This window comes from Cricetulus griseus (genome assembly GCF_003668045.3).
Source record: "Cricetulus griseus strain 17A/GY chromosome 1 unlocalized genomic scaffold, alternate assembly CriGri-PICRH-1.0 chr1_1, whole genome shotgun sequence".
NCBI lineage: Eukaryota > Metazoa > Chordata > Mammalia > Rodentia > Cricetidae > Cricetulus > Cricetulus griseus.
Genome location: NW_023276807.1, coordinates 101,689,146 through 101,706,957, shown reverse-complemented (window position 1 = coordinate 101,706,957; position 17,812 = coordinate 101,689,146). Strand labels below are relative to the sequence as shown.

Sequence of the window (17,812 nt, the reverse complement as noted above, 5' to 3'; positions counted from 1 at the left end):
TTACTGACTGTTTTTGTTTTCATCTTGAATAGGGTAACCATCCTGAAGGAATGTAATTTGAAGTTTAGAAATTAGAACCTATTAGAGTTAACCTGCAAACACTGATGCTATCCTTTAACCTGTAGTGATGGTGTCTGGGACCCTGAGAAGTGGCATGCCTCTCTCTACCCTGCGTCAGGGCGGAGCTCACCAGTGGAAAGTCTGAAGAAAGAGCCAGAATCAGACCGACCTTCCCTGGTACGCAGAATAGCAGGTAAGTGTGCAGACATTTATAAAAGGTAGTGTGATTTGGTGAACGTGCTCCTGGCTGCTGGTTTCATTTTTTTTCCCCCTGAGACAGAGTTCTCTGTGTTACAGCTCTGGCTGTCCTGGAACTCACTCTATAGACCAGGCTAGCCTCAAACTCACAGAAATCTACTTTCCTCTGCCTCCTGAGTGTTGGGCTTAAAGGCATGTGCCACTACCTCCTGGCTTGCGGGTTTCATTCTTAACCCCCAGAATTTTACATAGTGAAATATCAGAAAATTGACTTACGGCCGGACCGTGGTGGCACATGCCTTTAATCCCAGCACTCGGGAGGCAGACAGGCGGATCTCTGTGAGTTCGAGACCAGCCTGGTCTACAAGAGCTAGTTCCAGGACAGCCTCCAAAGCCACAGAGAAACCCTGTCTCGAAAAACCAAAAAAAAAAAAAGAAAGAAAGAAAAAGGAAAAAAATTGACTTGCCAGTTGTATTTTTTTATAATGAGCAGAGTAAAATCATAGTAATAGTCTTCCTGTAACAATGGCAAGTAAGGCTTTTTGAATTATAAAGTACCATTGTCTTTGCTGGCACGGTAGTGTTGACAGCTTGGTACCTGTGGACTCACCCAGGACACTTCCAGGGGGAAACCTATGTTAACTGTGGATGTGGCCATTCTCTGTGGGGATCCTCCTGGACTATATAAAATGGAGAAAATGAGCAGAGTTTAGCATGGGTTCATCAATGTTACATCCTGATTGTGTATTAAATTGTGGCCAGATGTTTTGAAGCTGTTGCTGCCTTGACTTCCTTGCCATTGTAGACAACTGTATCCTTGACCTATGAACCAGAATAAACCCTTTCTCCCTGAAGTTTTTCAGTACCTTTTAGCACAGCACCAGGAAAGGACACATAAGACAGCTGGGGATATTGCTTAGATGGTAGAGTGCTTGCCTACCTTTGCATACACAAAGCCCTGGGTTTAATTCCTAATAGTGAATAAATTGGTCATGGTAGTACAAGCCTCTAATTCCAGCACTCAGGAGATAGAAGCTGGAGATCAGAAGTTTGAACACATCTTCAGTTACATAATGAAGAGGCTGGTCCACATGAGATGCCTCACTTTCTGGAAAAAGCTTGTTTGTTGAGGGCTGGTGGCTCGTGCCTTTTTTTTTCTTTTTTTTCTTTTTTTTTTTTTTTCTTTTCAAGACAGGGTTTATCTGTGTAACCCTGAGTGTCCTAGAACTTGCTCTGTAGGCCAGGCTGGCATCAAACTCAAAAGATCTGCCTGTATCTATTTCCCAAATGCCGGGATTAAAGTCACGAGCCACCATGCCTGGCTGTGGTTCATGCCTTTAATCTCAGTACTTAAGAGGTAGATGCAGGCAGATCTTTGTGACTTCAGCTTAGTGAGACACTGTTTGAAAATTAATTAAAATAAGATGAAAAGCTGTTCTGGTTAAAAATAAAGACTTAAGACAGGATTTTTTTTTTTCTTTATATTTTTTGGTTTTTTGAGACAGTGTTTCTCTGTGGCTTTTGGAGGCTGTCCTGGAACTCACTCACTCTGTAGACCAGACTGGTCTTGAACTCACAGAAATCTGTCTGCCTCTACCTCCCGAATGCTGGGACTGAAGGTGTGTGCCACCACTGCCCGGCCTTACCTTTGACACCATTCTGATATGTATGTCTCTATGAAACCATTACCACTATCAATTATAATCATCCTTGTCACTTCTGTAAGTGCTCTAGTCGCAAGTGTCTCCTTTTTTACCCATTTTTATTTCCCCCAAGAAATGAACTACCCTTCTGACACTAGACACGTTTACAACTCCTAAAATTGTGACTAGCATTGTGAAGCTTCTTTCTGGAAAAAAGGTTACTCTGAAGTCCAGGCTGGATTCACACTCACTATGTAGCCTAGGCTGGACTTAAGCTTGAGATATTCCTCTGCCTCAGTCTCTCATGAACCATACCTGGCTTTATCCATGTTGTTGAATGTATAGTTCATTTCTTTTTATTGCCTTTAGTATTTAGTGTTTAATTATATGAATTTGTTATTTTACCTATTTATCTGTTAATAGTTATTTGAGTTGTTCCTAACCGTACTTGCTGTGGTCATTTCTGTGTAAGTATCATTGTGGACATAGGAATTTGTTTTTGTTTTTTTGTTTTTTGAGACAGTATTTCTCTGTCCTGGCTGAGCTGGAACTCGCTTTGTAGACCAGGCTGGGCTCAAACTCACTGGGATCTGCCTGCCTCTGCCTCCCGAGTGGTGGGGTTAAAGGTGTGTATCACCACCACCTGGGGGACATAGCGGGTCAGAAGAAGGCAGAAATAACAAGCTGGATTGTCGTGAGCTAGTATGTGGATGCTAGGAACTGACCCTGAATCCTTCCTCTTCATGAGCAACAAGTGCTCCTAATCACTGACACATCTCCTAGCCTCCTGCAGACTCCTTTTTTTTCCAAGTGGTTAGACATTTTATATTCCTGTTGGCAGTTTTTTCAGGTTCCTATTGGTCCACATCTTGGCAGCACGTGGAATTGATAGCCTTTTAATTGTAGCCATCTAGTGGTACACAGTGCTGTTCCGTTTCATTTGTATTCCCTGGTGATTAATGAACACAGTGTGCTCATGTGCTTACAGATTGTGCTGTCTACATATCTTTGCTGCAGTGTGTTTTCAGGCATTTATCCTCTTTTGTTGGTTTTATTTTTGATACAGGACCTCTGTGTGTAGCCCAGACTGACTTCAGTCAAACTCAGAAGTCCCTGCTTTAGGCTAGCTACAAACTGCCAGCATTATAGGCATTCTACTCTATGCCAAGCTCAGTGGCCCATTGTTTATTTTTAAGATTGATTTAAGGATTTTAGGTTTGTGGTATTTTGTCTATATTTTTATCTGCATACCAGAGGAGGGCATCTTGGATCCCATGGACTACAGTTGTAGATGGTTCCTATGTAGATGGTTATGAGTTGTTATGACGGTGCTGGGAATTGATCTCAGGACCTCTGGAGAGCAGCCTTAACTACCCACTGAGCAACCTTTTCAACCCCATTAGTGCATTTTTAAGTTAGTTATTTTTTGTTTGTTTATTAATGAGGTTTTATGTGCTGTGGATTCAGGTCTTCTCTGAGAAATGTGCTTTAAAATGCTTTCTACCAGCTAGGCGGTGGTGGCGCATGCCTTTAGTCCCAGCACTCGGGAGGCAGAGGCAGGCGGATCTCTGTGAGTTTGAGACCAGCCTGGACTACAAGAGCTAGTTCCATGACAGCCTCCAAAGCCACAGAGAAACCCTGTTCAAAAAAAAAAAAAAACAAAAAAATAAATAAATAAAAGTAAAAATAAATAAAATGCTTTCTACCAGTCTTGATATCTAAACAGTGTCTTCAAAGAACAGGTTTTTTTTTTTTTAATTTATTTATATTTTATGTACATGTATGTCCATGTGAGGGTGTCAGAAACCCTGGAACTGGAGTTACAGACAGCTATGAGCTGTCATGTGGATACTGGAAATTGAACCCAGGTCCTCAGATATAGCAGACACTGTTCTTAACTGCTGAGCCATCCTTCCAACCTCAAAGAACAGTTTTAAACTCAGAGCAAACCTCACTTAACATACTGTCTTATTGGATGACACTTGTTATTGTGACTCAAAAAACACTTTGCCTAACCAGCAGCAAAGATGTTCTCTTACAGTTTAGGTTTCACATCGAGATGAATTTAAATTAAATGTTGAATATGAAAACAATTTAAAGTTACCTGTTTTGAAACAGGGTCTTGCTCTAACTCAGGCTAGGTTTGAACTTGGGAATCCTCCTGCTTCAGTGTCCCAAGTGCTGGGATTACAGGCATACAACCTGGGGTTTGGGTTTTTTTGGGTTTGTTTTTGTTGGTGGTTTTTTGGAAACAGGGCTTCCCTGTGTAGCCTTGGCTATCCTAGAACTCACTCTATAGACCAGACTGGCCTTAAACTCAAGAGATCTGTCTGCCTCTGCCTCCTGAGTACTGAGATTCTGCTGCCACCACCACAGCTGCCACCACCATTGATTTTTAAGCATTTTGTTTTTTCCAAATACTGATGTGTCATTTTATTAATGGACAAAAGATTAGTTAAAAATGTTATGCATAAAAATCTTAGTCTTAGTAAAGGTAGATTTATCATAGAAAGTCATTTAGTATAAAATACATTTGTTTTCTCTGAAGAGAAAAAAGGACTAAATATATAAAAATGTTTTAAAGTTTAATGTAAAAAAAAATTTATTATAAAGGGCCTGTGAGATGGTTCAACCGGCACTTGCTGTCGTCACCTGACACCCTGAGTTCAGTCCTTAAAGACCAAATTTTGTTTTTTAAAGATTTTATTCATTTATTATGTATACAACATTCTGCTTCCATGTATATCTGCACACCAGAAGAAGGTACCAGATCTCATAACAGATGGCTGTGAGCCACCATGTGGTTGCTGGCAGTTGAACTCAGGACCTGTGGAAGAGCAGTCAGTGCTCTTAACCTCTGAGCCATCTCTCCAGCCCAAAGATCAAATTTTTTAAAACCCAGTTAAGATATACCTGTTATCCTGAATCTGTTGATAAGCCAGTTTTAGAAATGCCTCCTTTCTGATATTTTTTGTCCTCCTGCCAGCCATGGACACAGTTTCTCGAGATGTTGGTTTGTTTACCTTTCTCTTTCTGGCATCTTTTCAGATCCACGAGAGCGAGTGAAAGAAGATGACTTAGATGTTGTTCTCAGCCCACAGAGACGAAGCTTTGGAGGTGGCTGCCATGTGACAGCTGCTGTCAGCTCCCGCCGATCTGGAAGTCCTCTGGAGAAAGACACTGATGGTCTTCGCCTGCTTGGTGGACGACGGATTGGCAGTGGGAGGATAATCTCTGCCCGGGCTTTTGAGAAGGATCACCGTCTCAGCGATAAGGACCTTCGGGACTTGAGAGACCGAGACAGAGAGAGGGACTACAAGGACAAGCGTTTCAGGGTTTGTCCTCTGATCCCTATGATTCTCAAGTGTTTGGAAATTTGATGTTCACCTCTTTCATACTAGTAACATTACTCTTGTTTCATGATGGTACAGAATCAAACCCAGGGCCACACACTTGTTGGCAAGTACCCTAGCTCTGAGTTGCATCCTCCTAGCCCAACCAGATACTTGTAGAAGTATCTTGTAGAGATACTTGTAGAGAGTGGGATCATAGCCCACTCTCATGCTTGATAAGGAGAACTCAGTGGGCAGTGTAAGAGTGGTGATGCGGTTCATTCTCATACCACAGCATCTGCATTTCAGATTTTTTTTAGCATGAATTCTTTGAGACTGAATACACTGCTTCTACTAGAATTTTACAGTTTTTCAGTCTTGGTTTTTGTACTTTTTCAGAGGGAGTTTGGGGATAGTAAACGTGTCTTTGGTGAGCGTAGAAGAAATGATTCGTATACTGAGGAAGAACCAGAATGGTTTTCAGCTGGACCCACAAGTCAGTCTGAAACCATTGAACTGACTGGCTTTGATGATAAGATACTAGAGGAAGATCACAAAGGGAGAAAAAGAACAAGGCGACGGACTACCTCTGTGAAGGAAGGTCAGTAGGAACTTTGAACTTGTTTTAAAATAATAGTAATGATTACTACTTTAATTGCATATTTGGCAGTAGGTTCCAGTTAGTAAATGGCAAGTTTTTAGTTGTTCCAGTTTCATTTTATTTTATTTTTGAGACAGGGTCTTTTGGTAAAGACAATGCCCGCAAAATCCTTTTATTTTATTTATTTCTTTTTAATTAATTAATTTATTTAATTTGGTTTTTCGAGACAGGGTTTCTCTATGTAACTTTGGAAGCTGTCCTAGAACTAGCTCTTGTAGACCAGGCTGGTTTCAAACTCTCCTCTTGTCTCTGCCTCCTGAGTGCTGGGATTAAAGGTGTGCACCACCAATGCCAGGCTTCTTTTTACTTTTTTTAAGGTTTATTTATTATGTATACAGTGTTCTGCCCACATGTATGCCTGCAGGCCAGAAGAGGGCACCAGATCTCATTACATATGCTTGTATCCCATCATGTGGTTGCTGGGAATTGAACTCAGGACCTCTGGAAGGATAGCCAGTGCTTTTAATCTCTGAGCCATCTCTCTGGCCCACCTATCAGATCTTTAAAGTATACCTCTATCGTGACTATGAAATGTACTCATAGGAACTCAGACACTACTGGCCACTTATTTGATAAATTCTTGTTCTTTCCAGGTATAGTTGAAAAAAATAAATATTTTTGGCAGATACTGGGTAACAGAGGAAAGGTCTTCAGGATAATTAGTACTAACTTCCAAAGAAGTTTAAAATAAACTTAAATGAAAATAAGCAAATGAAAAATATTTAAGTGAGAATAAAAGGCATCACAGTTCTTTTCTTCCTTTTTTGTTTTTGTTTACATACACTTTAAATGTGGTAGGCATTTTCTTTATGTGGGCACATATTCCTCTTTTTTGTTGTTGTTGTCTTTTTGGGTTTTTTTTTTTAAGACAGGATTTCTTTGTGGCTTTGGATGCTGTTCTGGAACTAGCTCTTGTAGGCCAGTCTGGTCTCACAGAGATCCGCCTGCCTTTGCCTCCCGAGTCATGGGACTAAAGGCGTGGGCCACCACAGCCCATTAACATATTCCTCTTATACAGGGAATTTATAGGTAGCCTGAAGATTCTGTTTAATTGCCTTTGAGATACACCTTTATGTAACGATAACTTTCCACCAGCTGCCTGGGTTCTGCTGCCATTTTAGGGCCCCCAAATAACACACAGAGTCTTATATTAGTTACAATGCTGCTGGCCAATAACTAGGATTTCTTATTTGTTAGCTCAGTCTTAATTATCAACCATAACTACTAATCTATATATTTTTATAAGGACTTGTCTTACCGAGGACGAAGGCCTTATGAGTCCTCTCTTCCTGGGATCACATGGCAACCCTCTCCCTTTCCTACATTTCCCAGAATCCTCCTCTCCTAGTCCCAACTAACTTGCTTCCCTATTGGCCAACAGTGCTTTATCAACCAATAAGACAAACATACACAGAAGGACCTCCCCCTCACCTTTATTCCATTCCACCAGAATAAAGCAGCATCAGACAGTGTGGCCTTTTAAGTGATGATAGAGATCAAGCTTCTATAAGGAAATCATGTTTTGCCTGTTAGTGACAGCACAAGCCTTTATTTAATCTCAGCACTCAGGAGGCAGAGGCATGTGGATCTCTGTGAGTTTGAAGCCAGCCTGGTCTTTAGAACAAGTTTCAGGACAGCCAGAAACCCTATCTCACAAATCCAAAAGAAAGAAAGGAAATATTGTTTTCTGTGGCTGATAAGAAATCTAAATTTCAGTCGATTCCTGTAGTGTTTTATTTTGACACAAGGTCTCATGCAGCCTTGGCTGACACCAAACCCAATATGTAGCTGATGATGGGATCGTGTGGGGGGGTGGTGTGTGTGTGTGTGTGTGGGGGGGGGTGATACATCCCTAGTTTTTAACATAAGATCTGACTTCGATATGTAGTCAAGAATGACTTTGATCTCCTGGTTTTCCTTCCTCCATCACCTGAGTTCTGGGATCATAAGCATGTGCTACCAGGCTTAGTTTTATACAAAGTAGGGAAATTGAACCCAAGGTTCATACATGCCTGTTTGTGTTTGTTGGGGGTTTTTCAACATTTTTATTTGTATGTATGTATGTGCTGGTACCCTAGCAGGCCCAAAGTGCCATATTGACAGACAGTTATGATGCCTGATATGAAAGGGTGCTAGAATCTGAACTTAAGGTCCTCTGAGTGAGCAGTATGTGCAATTAGCCACTGAGCCATCTCTCCAAACCATGTTTGGGTGTGGCGGGGGAGCAGGGGCATTACACACTTGCAAATAAGTGGGGTTTGTTTTGTTTTTTCTGTTTAGCTCATATTTTGTGTAAAATTAAAATGTTAGCAACTGGTGTTTTGCTTAGCCTGTCTTCCCATCCTAAAAGAAGTTGACATTACAGATCTACCTGGCCTTGTAAAATAAGACTGAGCTGATTAGACCAGGTTATTTGTCTGTAGAGATCTGTTTCACTAGAGAATTGCTCTAATAACAAAATTATATGAAGGGCAGCAATTAATGTGTACTGAGTAGATCAGTGTACTTTTTAGAATCTTTTTTTAAAGGTAGGGTAGGCTTCCAGGAACGTTTGACAGTCAAGGTTTACATTGGTTGTAGGCTACAGCCAGCCTTTTATAGGCAATTAATTTGATTTCAGAGGCCCAAGTTTATTTCCTTGTATCCACTACAAAAAGCTGCTCAAAAATTCATATATGTGTAACTCTTCAAGAAGAGCCAGTGCCCTCTTCTGGCCTTCCATGATACCTGCACACATGTGCCATATACTAACACACAATTAATTAATTAAGTAGTTGTTTGTTTTTTAAAGACATATTCAGGACTGGGGCCACAGTCTTTTTCCTGCTCTATTGAAGTTCAGGGTACTTAGCAATGACTTCTCTTTTCTAGTTCCCAGAGAAGTGATAGTAAATGCTTTATTATAGGAAGTGTAGTACCAGCACAAGAAGTCTATTGACAGTTGTGTGTGGTTCTTCTGCATGTGTATTGATAGCTAAAGGCACAGAATGAGACTGGAGTGTGTACTTCAGCAGGTGGTTTCTGTCCTGGTTTTGTTTTCAGGCATAGTGGAGTGTAATGGAGGTGTGGCCGAAGAAGATGAAGTGGAAGTTATCCTGGCCCAGGAGCCCTCTGCTGATCAGGAAGTCCCAAGGGATGTTGTCCTACCTGAGCAGTCCCCAGGAGAATTTGACTTTAATGAGTTCTTTAACCTTGACAAGGTGCCGTGCTTGGCTTCGGTGAGTATAACAGCACATTTTCAAATATAGATGATGGCTTGATGGATAAAACCCTTGCTGTACAAGTTTGAGGACTGAATGAAATTTAGATTTTTAGGATCCAGGTAAATGTTGGGGCAATGTGTTGGCCCTCCTGTAATCATAGCACACAGAAAGTGGAGATAGGATTGTTGGAGCAAGAGTGCTAAAAGAACTAACTAGCTGTGTTTGTAAGCTGTGAGTTCAGGTGACAGACCCTGGCTCAATTTATAAAGTAGAGAGTAACTAAGGAAAATGGCAGACATCAACCTCAGACCTCCACTTGCATATGTGCATATGCACCCAAACACATGTGCACCTACACACAGGAGCATACATACATACATACATACATACATACATACATACATACATACATGTGCATATGCACCCAAACACAAGTGCACCTACACACAGGAGCATGCATACATACATGCATGCATGCATGCATGCATGCATGAACGCGCGCGCGCACCACACACACTTGTGCAAAATAAAAATAAACATGCATGGAATCTGGGTACACACCTGTAATCTTAGCACTTGGGATACTGAGACAGAGGAGTTTGAGTCTGAGGTTAGCTAGAGCTTTGTAGTCATTTCAAGGCTAACCTGACTGCATAGTAAAACCTGCCTCGACTTTTTTTTTTTCTTAGTTAAAAAAGTACATAAGAGGGCTGGAGAGATGGCTCAGAGGTTAAGAGCGCTGACTGCTCTTCCAGAGGTCCTGAGTTCAATTCCCAGCAACCACATGGTGGCTCACAACCATCTATCATGAGATCTGGTGCCCTCTTCTGGTGCTCAGGCAAATATGCAAGCAGAACACTGTATATGTAATAAATATAAGTGAAAGAAAGGAAGAAAGAAAGAAAGAAAGAAAGAAAGAAAGAAAGAAAGAAAGAAAGAGAAAGAAAGGGACAGCTAATTATGGTTAGGTTAGATCTAGTATTTTCTCCTTTTTTTTTCCATAGAGGGGTATCTTTTGTTTTGTTTTGAGACAGGGTCTCACTCACTATGTAGCCTTAGCTGAGAGATTGTTATACATTTGCTTTACAAATGCCAAGATTAAAGGTATGTACTACATGTATGTATGTATGTATGTATACGTGTGTGTTATGTATGTATGTATATATATGAGTCAACCTCTTCTAAGGACAATGGAAATATTATGGCTCCCAGCTCCTTCACCAGCTGATAGTTGAGAGGATACAGCAAAGGATGTCCTGATTCAGAAATCAGCTGTGTCCATTTCTTGTGCACATGAGGTTCTCCTGTCAGAGTCCCTACTTCATCATCTGTTAAAAATGACCAAACTGTTAGGGTTCCTGTTGGACTCAAGCACCTTGTTTTTTGAGATGAATATCTCCACAAATGTGTCTAAGAGCAAGTTTGTTTCTACTCTTGAATATAACATTTTGCAGTAGACAAAGTTGGGGGCTGGAGAGATGACTCTGATCAAGAGCACTGTCTACTTTTGTAGAGGATCTGGGTGTGATTGCCAGTATTCACATGGCAGCCACAACTGACTCTTAACTCCAGTTCCAGGATATCTGATACAGTCCTCTGGCCTCTGATAGCACTGCATATATATGGTGCAATGACATCCAAGTAAAACATCCATAGTGTATTAAATAATTTAAAAAAAAAAAAAAAGCCAGGTGGTGGTGGTGGTGGTGCACATCTTTAATCCCAGCACTCATGAAGCAGAGGCAGGCATATCTTTGTGAGTTTGAGGACAGCCTGGTTTACAGAGCGAGTTCCAGGACAGCCGCAGAGAGACATGCAGAAGACTTGTCTTCAAAAAAAAAAAAAAAATACAACATTGGTAACTGAGCAAAACATAGAAATTACTTTTTCCACTGGGTGATGGTGGCACAGACCTTTAATTCTAGCATTAAGGAAGCAGAAGCAGGTGGACTCTGATTTCTAGGCTAGACTGTTTTACAGTGAGTTCAGGATAGCCAGGGCTACACAGAAAAGCCCTGTCTTGAAAAAAGAAAAAACTTTTCTCCACAATTACTTTAATTTCTTTAGAAAGTGACCAGATACTTTGTCCTTTGTGTTTTGACTTTTCCTATTTAGTAAGATTATGTTAGATAGATTGAAAAGCAGATAGATTGAAAAGCTAAGCCATCATTTTTTATTTGTAAACTAAAACTTTTTTGTTTTTGTTTTTCAAGGCAAGGTTTCTCTGTGTAGCTTTGGAGCCTTTAGCCTGGCACTCGCTCTGGAGACCAAGCTGCCCTCGAACTCACAGAGATCCGCCTGCCTCTGCCTCCCGAGAGCTGGGACTAAAGGTGTGTGCTACCAATATCCAGCTAAACTAAAACTTTTTTAATAGATTAAGAATTCTACCTTTAAAATGTTTTTCATATGGGTGAGTGCTACAGTGCATATGAGGAGATCAGAGGCCAGCTTTGTAGATTTCTTCTACTTTACGTGGCTTCAAGTCATCAGGCTTGCACCAAAGTTGATGCTTTTATCTGTTGAGCCATCACTGCCCCTAAAGTTTCTCCTTTTTTTTTTTTTTTTGGTTTTTTTGAGATAGGGTTTCTCTTTGTAACAGTCCTGGCACTCGCTTTGTAGGCCAGGCTGGCCTTGAACTTACAGAGATCTGCCTGCCTCTGCTTCCTTAGTGCTGGGACTAAAGGGGTGCACCACCACCGCCCGGGCCTTAGCTCTACAGTTCTATATTGTTGGAACCAGGGTTTTTCTTTAATCATTCCTTCATTAACTGAAGCCATCAACATGATGTCAGAGTGTTTCACTCTGGTACTGATTGTGGTTTTGACATTGAATCCCCGAGAAGATAGCTTTTCTAAAGGAGCAAATGGCAGAGAACTGAAACACTTTTTTTTTTTTTTTTTTTTTTTTTTTTTTTTCTGAAACACTCTTAAGTAACATAGAGGCTTTGCTGTATATGCTTAGGAGGTCTGTGGCTTTTATTTGTTTGTTTGTTTGCCTGCTTATTTATTTTGGCTTTTCCATACAGGATTTCTCTGTAGCTTTGGAGGCTGTCCTGGAACTCACTCTGTAGACCAGGCTGGCCTTGAACTCAACAGAGATCAACCTGCCTCTGCCTCCCGAGTGCTGGGATTAAAGGGTATTTAAAGGTGTGCACCAATACTGCCTGGCTGAGGTCTGTGCTTTTTTTATGCCCAAATTTGAGTTGCTCAGAAAAGATCCCAGAGGAGAAGAAAAAGGCTCAGCTCCTAAGTTCTGAAAGTGGTTTTGGGTCAGCAGTGTCAAAGGAAGTTTCAGAATCAATGGCTTAACATTTAATCTTCATGTCCTTTTCACCTAGAGACTATCACTTTAACCCCTCTATCTCTCTTTGTCAGATGATAGAAGATGTTTTGGGAGAAGGGTCAGTCTCTGCCAGCCGATTTAGTAGGTGGTTTTCTAACCCAAGCCGGTCAGGGAGCAGATCCAGTAGCCTTGGTTCTACACCACATGAAGAACTTGAGAGACTTGCAGGTAAGTTGGCTTCACATTTTAGCCTTGTATGTGAATGGAGCCACCCCTGCCATGGTTCATTTTCTCTTCATTAGTCAGTGGTTTACTCTGGCTAAAGGGGTTTTGGATATTGGAAAGTCTTCAGTTTTTGTTCCTTTTATGCTGTTGAACGGAAGTGTCTATGTTCAATAGGACCAACTGTAGATATGTTTATTTACAAAATCAGGTCTCGAACAAGCCGTCCTCTCTCCTGGACAGAACTCGGGGAATTATTTTGCTCCTATACCATCAGAAGACCATGCTGAAAATAAAGTGGATATTTTAGAAATGCTACAGAAAGCCAAAGTGGATTTAAAACCTCTTCTTTCTAGCCTTTCTGCAAATAAAGAAAAACTTAAGGAGAGCTGTAAGTGTTTGTTGTTTAGCTATTTAAAGTCCACTTGTTCTTAAGGAATGGTTCAGATGTACTGCTTCTTACCAAGTCAGATACATGGTGGGATTTGGTTAATGTTTCTCAAAAAGACCAGGCACGTTGCTACATGTATGTTTTAAACCCTGGCTGGCCTAGAACAGGTTGACGTATATTTCAGAGAGAACCTCCAGCCTCTGTCTCTTAGAGTACTGATATTAAAGGTGTGCACTACCTACCTCCCTCCCATATTTTCTTAGGGCCCAGTTGTAACAGTCCAGGACTGTTTCTGTCCTCCCAGGCATAACTTGCCTATTCCTTACAACTGTGTCTCTGTTTACCATGTTCTCACTTAGGCAGCAAGTCCTTAGCATCATTTAATGCTATGAGATGACAGTGGAATCTTATTGCCATTGAGCTGTCTGTGTTCTTGTCTCTGGTAGTAAAGTCTGGGGAGATTAGTTATAAGGTATCTTTTTGCCAAACACACAGGATCTTGTCAAGTTTTGGGGAGTTTTGTTTTATTCATTTGTTTTGTTTTGCTTGAGAATCTCTCTGTGTAGTTCTAGCTTTCCTGGAACTCACCATGTAAGGATCTTACCAAGCTCTGAAAACCCATACCCCATAGTTCTGCTCTCCCAGTTTCTAGCATCTAAATATTTTTGGTGTAGCTCATTCTATTTCTTCCTTTTTCAAAGATTATTTATTTTTGTGAATGTGCCCAAAGTAATGAGAGAAGTACAGGTTCTCTAAAACTGGAGTTCCAGGCAGTTCAGTTGTGAGCTGCTTGGTGTGGATGCTGGGAATTGAACTCCAGTCCTGTAAGCACAATATATACGCTTAGCCACTGAGCCATGTCTCTAGGTGTGGATCCCTCCCTTTATTTTTTTGAGACAGGGTCTCTAGTCCTTGCTGTCATGGAACTCACTGTGCACTGTTGGCCTCAAACTCACTTAGATCTGTCTGCCTCTGCCTCCTGAGTGGGTGGGATCATAGGTGTGCACCACCTTCCCAGCCATGTATTTCTATGTACGCAATTATAACCTTATTCCTACTAAGAAAGTATGTTTTTTTTTGTTTGTTTGTTTGTTTTTTTAGACAGGGTTTCTCTGTATTGTTTTGGAGCCTGTCCTGGAACTCACTCTGTAGACCAGGCTGGCCTTGAACTCAACAGAGATCCACCTGCCTCTGCCTCCCGAGTGCTGGGACTAAAGGCATGCACCACCAATGCCCGCTGAAACTGATTTTAAGTGTTCAGTTTGTCTATTTTCAGCATCAGCCTTTTTGATAGCTTCACTTCAGTTATGAAATAATTATCATGACAGCCAATGAGAATTCCTAACAAATACCCCTTTGCTTGGTGTAACCAGAACTTTCTCAACTTCCCAGCACATTCAGGGGTTGTACTTTCAGTGGAAGAGGTAGAAGCAGGGCTCAAGGGCTTGAAGGTGGACCAGCAAATGAAGAATTCAACTCCCTTCATGGCAGAACATTTAGAGGAAACCCTGAGTGCTGTAAATAGCAATCGACAGCTCAAGAAAGATGGAGATATGACTGCATTCAACAAACTAGTGAGCACCATGAAGGCAAGTGGGACCTTGCCTGCTCAGCCCAAAGTCAGTGTAAGTATTCTGCACAACCTCACCCAGCCTCTCATTTCCCTGTTTCTATCAGCTCCCACTGCAGTAATAAATGGGTTTATGAAGGTGTTCTGAGTACTTTGGAAATTTCTTTCTGTTTTTTATTTATTATGTATACAACATTCTGCTTCCATCTATATCTGCACACCAGAAGAGGGCACCCCATCTCATAAGGATTGGTTGTGAGCCACCATGTGGTTGCTGGGAATTGAACTCGGGACCTCTGCAAGAGCAGTCGGTGCTTTTAACCTCTGAACCATCTCTCCAGCCCTGGAAATTTCTTTAGAAGTTGTTTGGTCTTTGGTGTGTGTTTGTTCCATGATTATGGATATGCTATTTGTTAGTAGAAAAGTTCATATCTGTGGATAATGTGTATGTCTGAGACAATATGATGATTGAATAATTCAGTCTAAAGAAATTTCCTGCATAACTTTATGAAGTCCTTCCCTATGAAAGAAAAATAATTAAATTGTGAATATAAGCCCAGTGGGAGAAACACATACCTAGTCTGTAGGGTCACCATTGCAAAATAGAAACCTAACCCTCGAGCTGAATTGAACATAGTGAAGCAGACCTGTAACCCTCATATCTAAGAGGATCAGGAGCAGCCAGGGCCACCTAAGATCCGGTCTGGAAAACACTGGTGAACAAGCCAGCATTCAGGAAATCAGGGAGACCAGCCTCAGCTACATAGTGATGACAACCTGTCTCAAAAGTTAATAAATAAATAAATAAATATATATATATATATATATATATATATATATATATATATATATATATTGCTATTTTCAGGGGTCTCGACAAGAAGTTTTCTGGTTATTGGGCTACTAATACGACTTTGGAACTAAAACACAGTTAGTGCAGACTTTTTGTTTGATTCTGGTTTTTGAGACAAGGTTTCTCTGTGTAGCTCTGGTTATCCTGGAACTTGCTCTATAGACCAGTCTGCCTTTGAACTCCGATCTACCTGGCTGCCTCCCAAGTGCTAGGATTAAAAACCACCACTGCCCAACAATATAAGATTTTATAGTAAAATTTTTTAAGGATTTATTTAATTTTTGTGTATGAGCATTTTGTCTATGCACTACTTGCGTGCCTGGTGCACACACAGGCCAGAAGAGGTTGTCAGCCACCTCCTGGAACTGGAGTTTCAGATGATTTTGAGTTACTATCTGCATTCTAGGAACTGAATACAGGTTCTCTAGAAGAACAGCCAGTGTGCTTAACCACTGAGCCATCTCTCCGGCCCCCGTAGTAAAATCTTTATTTTCACACTTTATAGTCACTATCAGATACTTGAATTATGTGCTTTCTTGATTAAACAGGTAATTCTGTTTTATTTATTTATTGAAATAGCAAAGATGACACCTGGCAGTGGTGGCACACACCTTTAGTCCCAGCACTGGGGAGGCAGAGGCAGGTGAATGTCTGAGTTCAAGGCCATTCTGGTCTACAGAGTGAGTTTCACGACAGCTAGGGCTACAGAGAGAAACACTGTCTCAAAAAAACAAAAAAAAAAAAAGAAGAAGAAGAAGAAGAAAGAAATACCAAAGATGGAGGTGTGCATGGGAGTGAATGTGGTAGGGTAATTCCAAATTCAAAGAATAGCCTGGGTCTAGAAAGATCCTATCTCACTTTTAAAAAAAATATCAAAGATGTATTTATAAGGCAGTTAAGCCCTGTTAATTTGCTAATAATTAAAAACTGATTTTTTAATTTGTAGGCATAAAGCTAGTTTATGCAGATTTACATTTTTTGTTGTCTGCCTACCTTTAATGGCAGAGCCATCTTTCCAGCCTCTTATTTGCAGGTTTATAACTTGTACTGATTTATATCATAACAGTGTTTAGAGAGTGAGTTTCATCCATGGTCTTCATGTTACACTGTTCCTTGGTGATACAAAGTGATGGGAAAGCAGGGTAGATCTGAAGAATGAAGCCTAGACATAGTTACTGTGTTATATCAAGTCTACCAAATTGCATTTTGCCTCTCTTCTCAACCCTTTTTTCCTATGAACTACAAGTAGTTAAAATGTGAATAGCAACAAATGTTTAATTCACTGTGGTGGTGGCGGCGTATGCCTTTAATCCCAGTACTCAGGAGGCAGAGGCAGAGGCAGGTGGATCTGTGATTTCAAGGCCAGCCTGGTCTACAGAGCAAGTTCCAGGACAGCCAGGCTACAGAGTGAAACCCTGTCTTGGGGGAAAAAAAAAACCAAGAACAAACAAAAGAAAAAAAACACCCTCCCAAAATGCTTTTTTAAAAAATGTTTTGGGGGCCTGTATGTGTTTGTTGGCATGTGTGTGCCCCAGCATAAATGGAGGTTAGAGAACAACCTGGGGGAGTCAGTTTTCTCTTTGCACACTGTGAGTCATGGAATTGTGTTCAGATTATCAAGCAACAAGTGCTTTTCCTGCTGATCCATCTCTCCAGCCCTGATTGGTTTTATACACAGTGAGAAAAGTCTTAGCTTTTCTTACCAGCCCAACAGTTGAGGTCAAATAGAGGTACCTTTCCTCTTGCTTGCTTGCTTGCTTGCTTGCTTGAAGAACATTTGATGCTGTAACATACTACACAAAGAGGAGTGATCCTATAAACTGCTTCATAGTTTTTCCCACACAATAGATATGAACACTATAAAACGAGGAGCACAAGTGTATTTCTAGCCATGGTACACATCCTAGTATCTGAGGGATTAAGGCAGAAGAATTATAAATTGAAGGCCAACTGAGCTACGTAGAAGGTTTATGCTAGCATGAGCTACACAGCAAGACGTGGCTCATAAAACCCAATTCTCAAATCATAGGGTTTGTTTTTCCTTTCAGTGTGAGTCTCCATGGAGGCTACGCAGCTGGAAGCAGTGGGGAGGAGGAAGCAGGAGGACATGGCGGGTTTGAGACCAGCCTGGGCTAGATAAACAGACTGTCTTGAAAGAAAAAGAAGGGAACTTAGTATTTCATGTCTCAACCTTTGATTTTCTTGCACAATATTGACCCTGAGTTGTGAGTACACTTGGTTTGTATTGGAGTTTCAGTTTCTTATATGTATCTAGTTTCAGCTGAGGTAAGGGAATGACCTCAGACCCCTGCCAGCAAGATTGATGATATAAAGTGGGTAGATCAATATTTACAAAAACTTAGAATATATCCATGTTGCTTGGTTTATATGTGAGAT

The 17,812-nt window shown here is 40.9% G+C and overlaps 1 protein-coding gene across 2 annotated transcripts in view; it reads left to right on the top strand.

The window, feature by feature from the left end:
* Eif4enif1 (eukaryotic translation initiation factor 4E nuclear import factor 1) overlaps positions 1-17,812 on the top strand; it is a 40,626-nt gene that overhangs the window by 12,511 nt on the left and 10,303 nt on the right. For both annotated transcript variants that reach the window (XM_027387255.2, XM_027387254.2), the window contains exons 4-10: positions 126-253; positions 4,950-5,236; positions 5,633-5,834; positions 8,937-9,112; positions 12,472-12,607; positions 12,813-12,992; positions 14,385-14,617. In XM_027387255.2, coding sequence (XP_027243056.1) covers positions 126-253; positions 4,950-5,236; positions 5,633-5,834; positions 8,937-9,112; positions 12,472-12,607; positions 12,813-12,992; positions 14,385-14,617 — 1,342 coding nt within the window. The remainder of the gene's footprint in view (positions 1-125; positions 254-4,949; positions 5,237-5,632; positions 5,835-8,936; positions 9,113-12,471; positions 12,608-12,812; positions 12,993-14,384; positions 14,618-17,812) is intronic.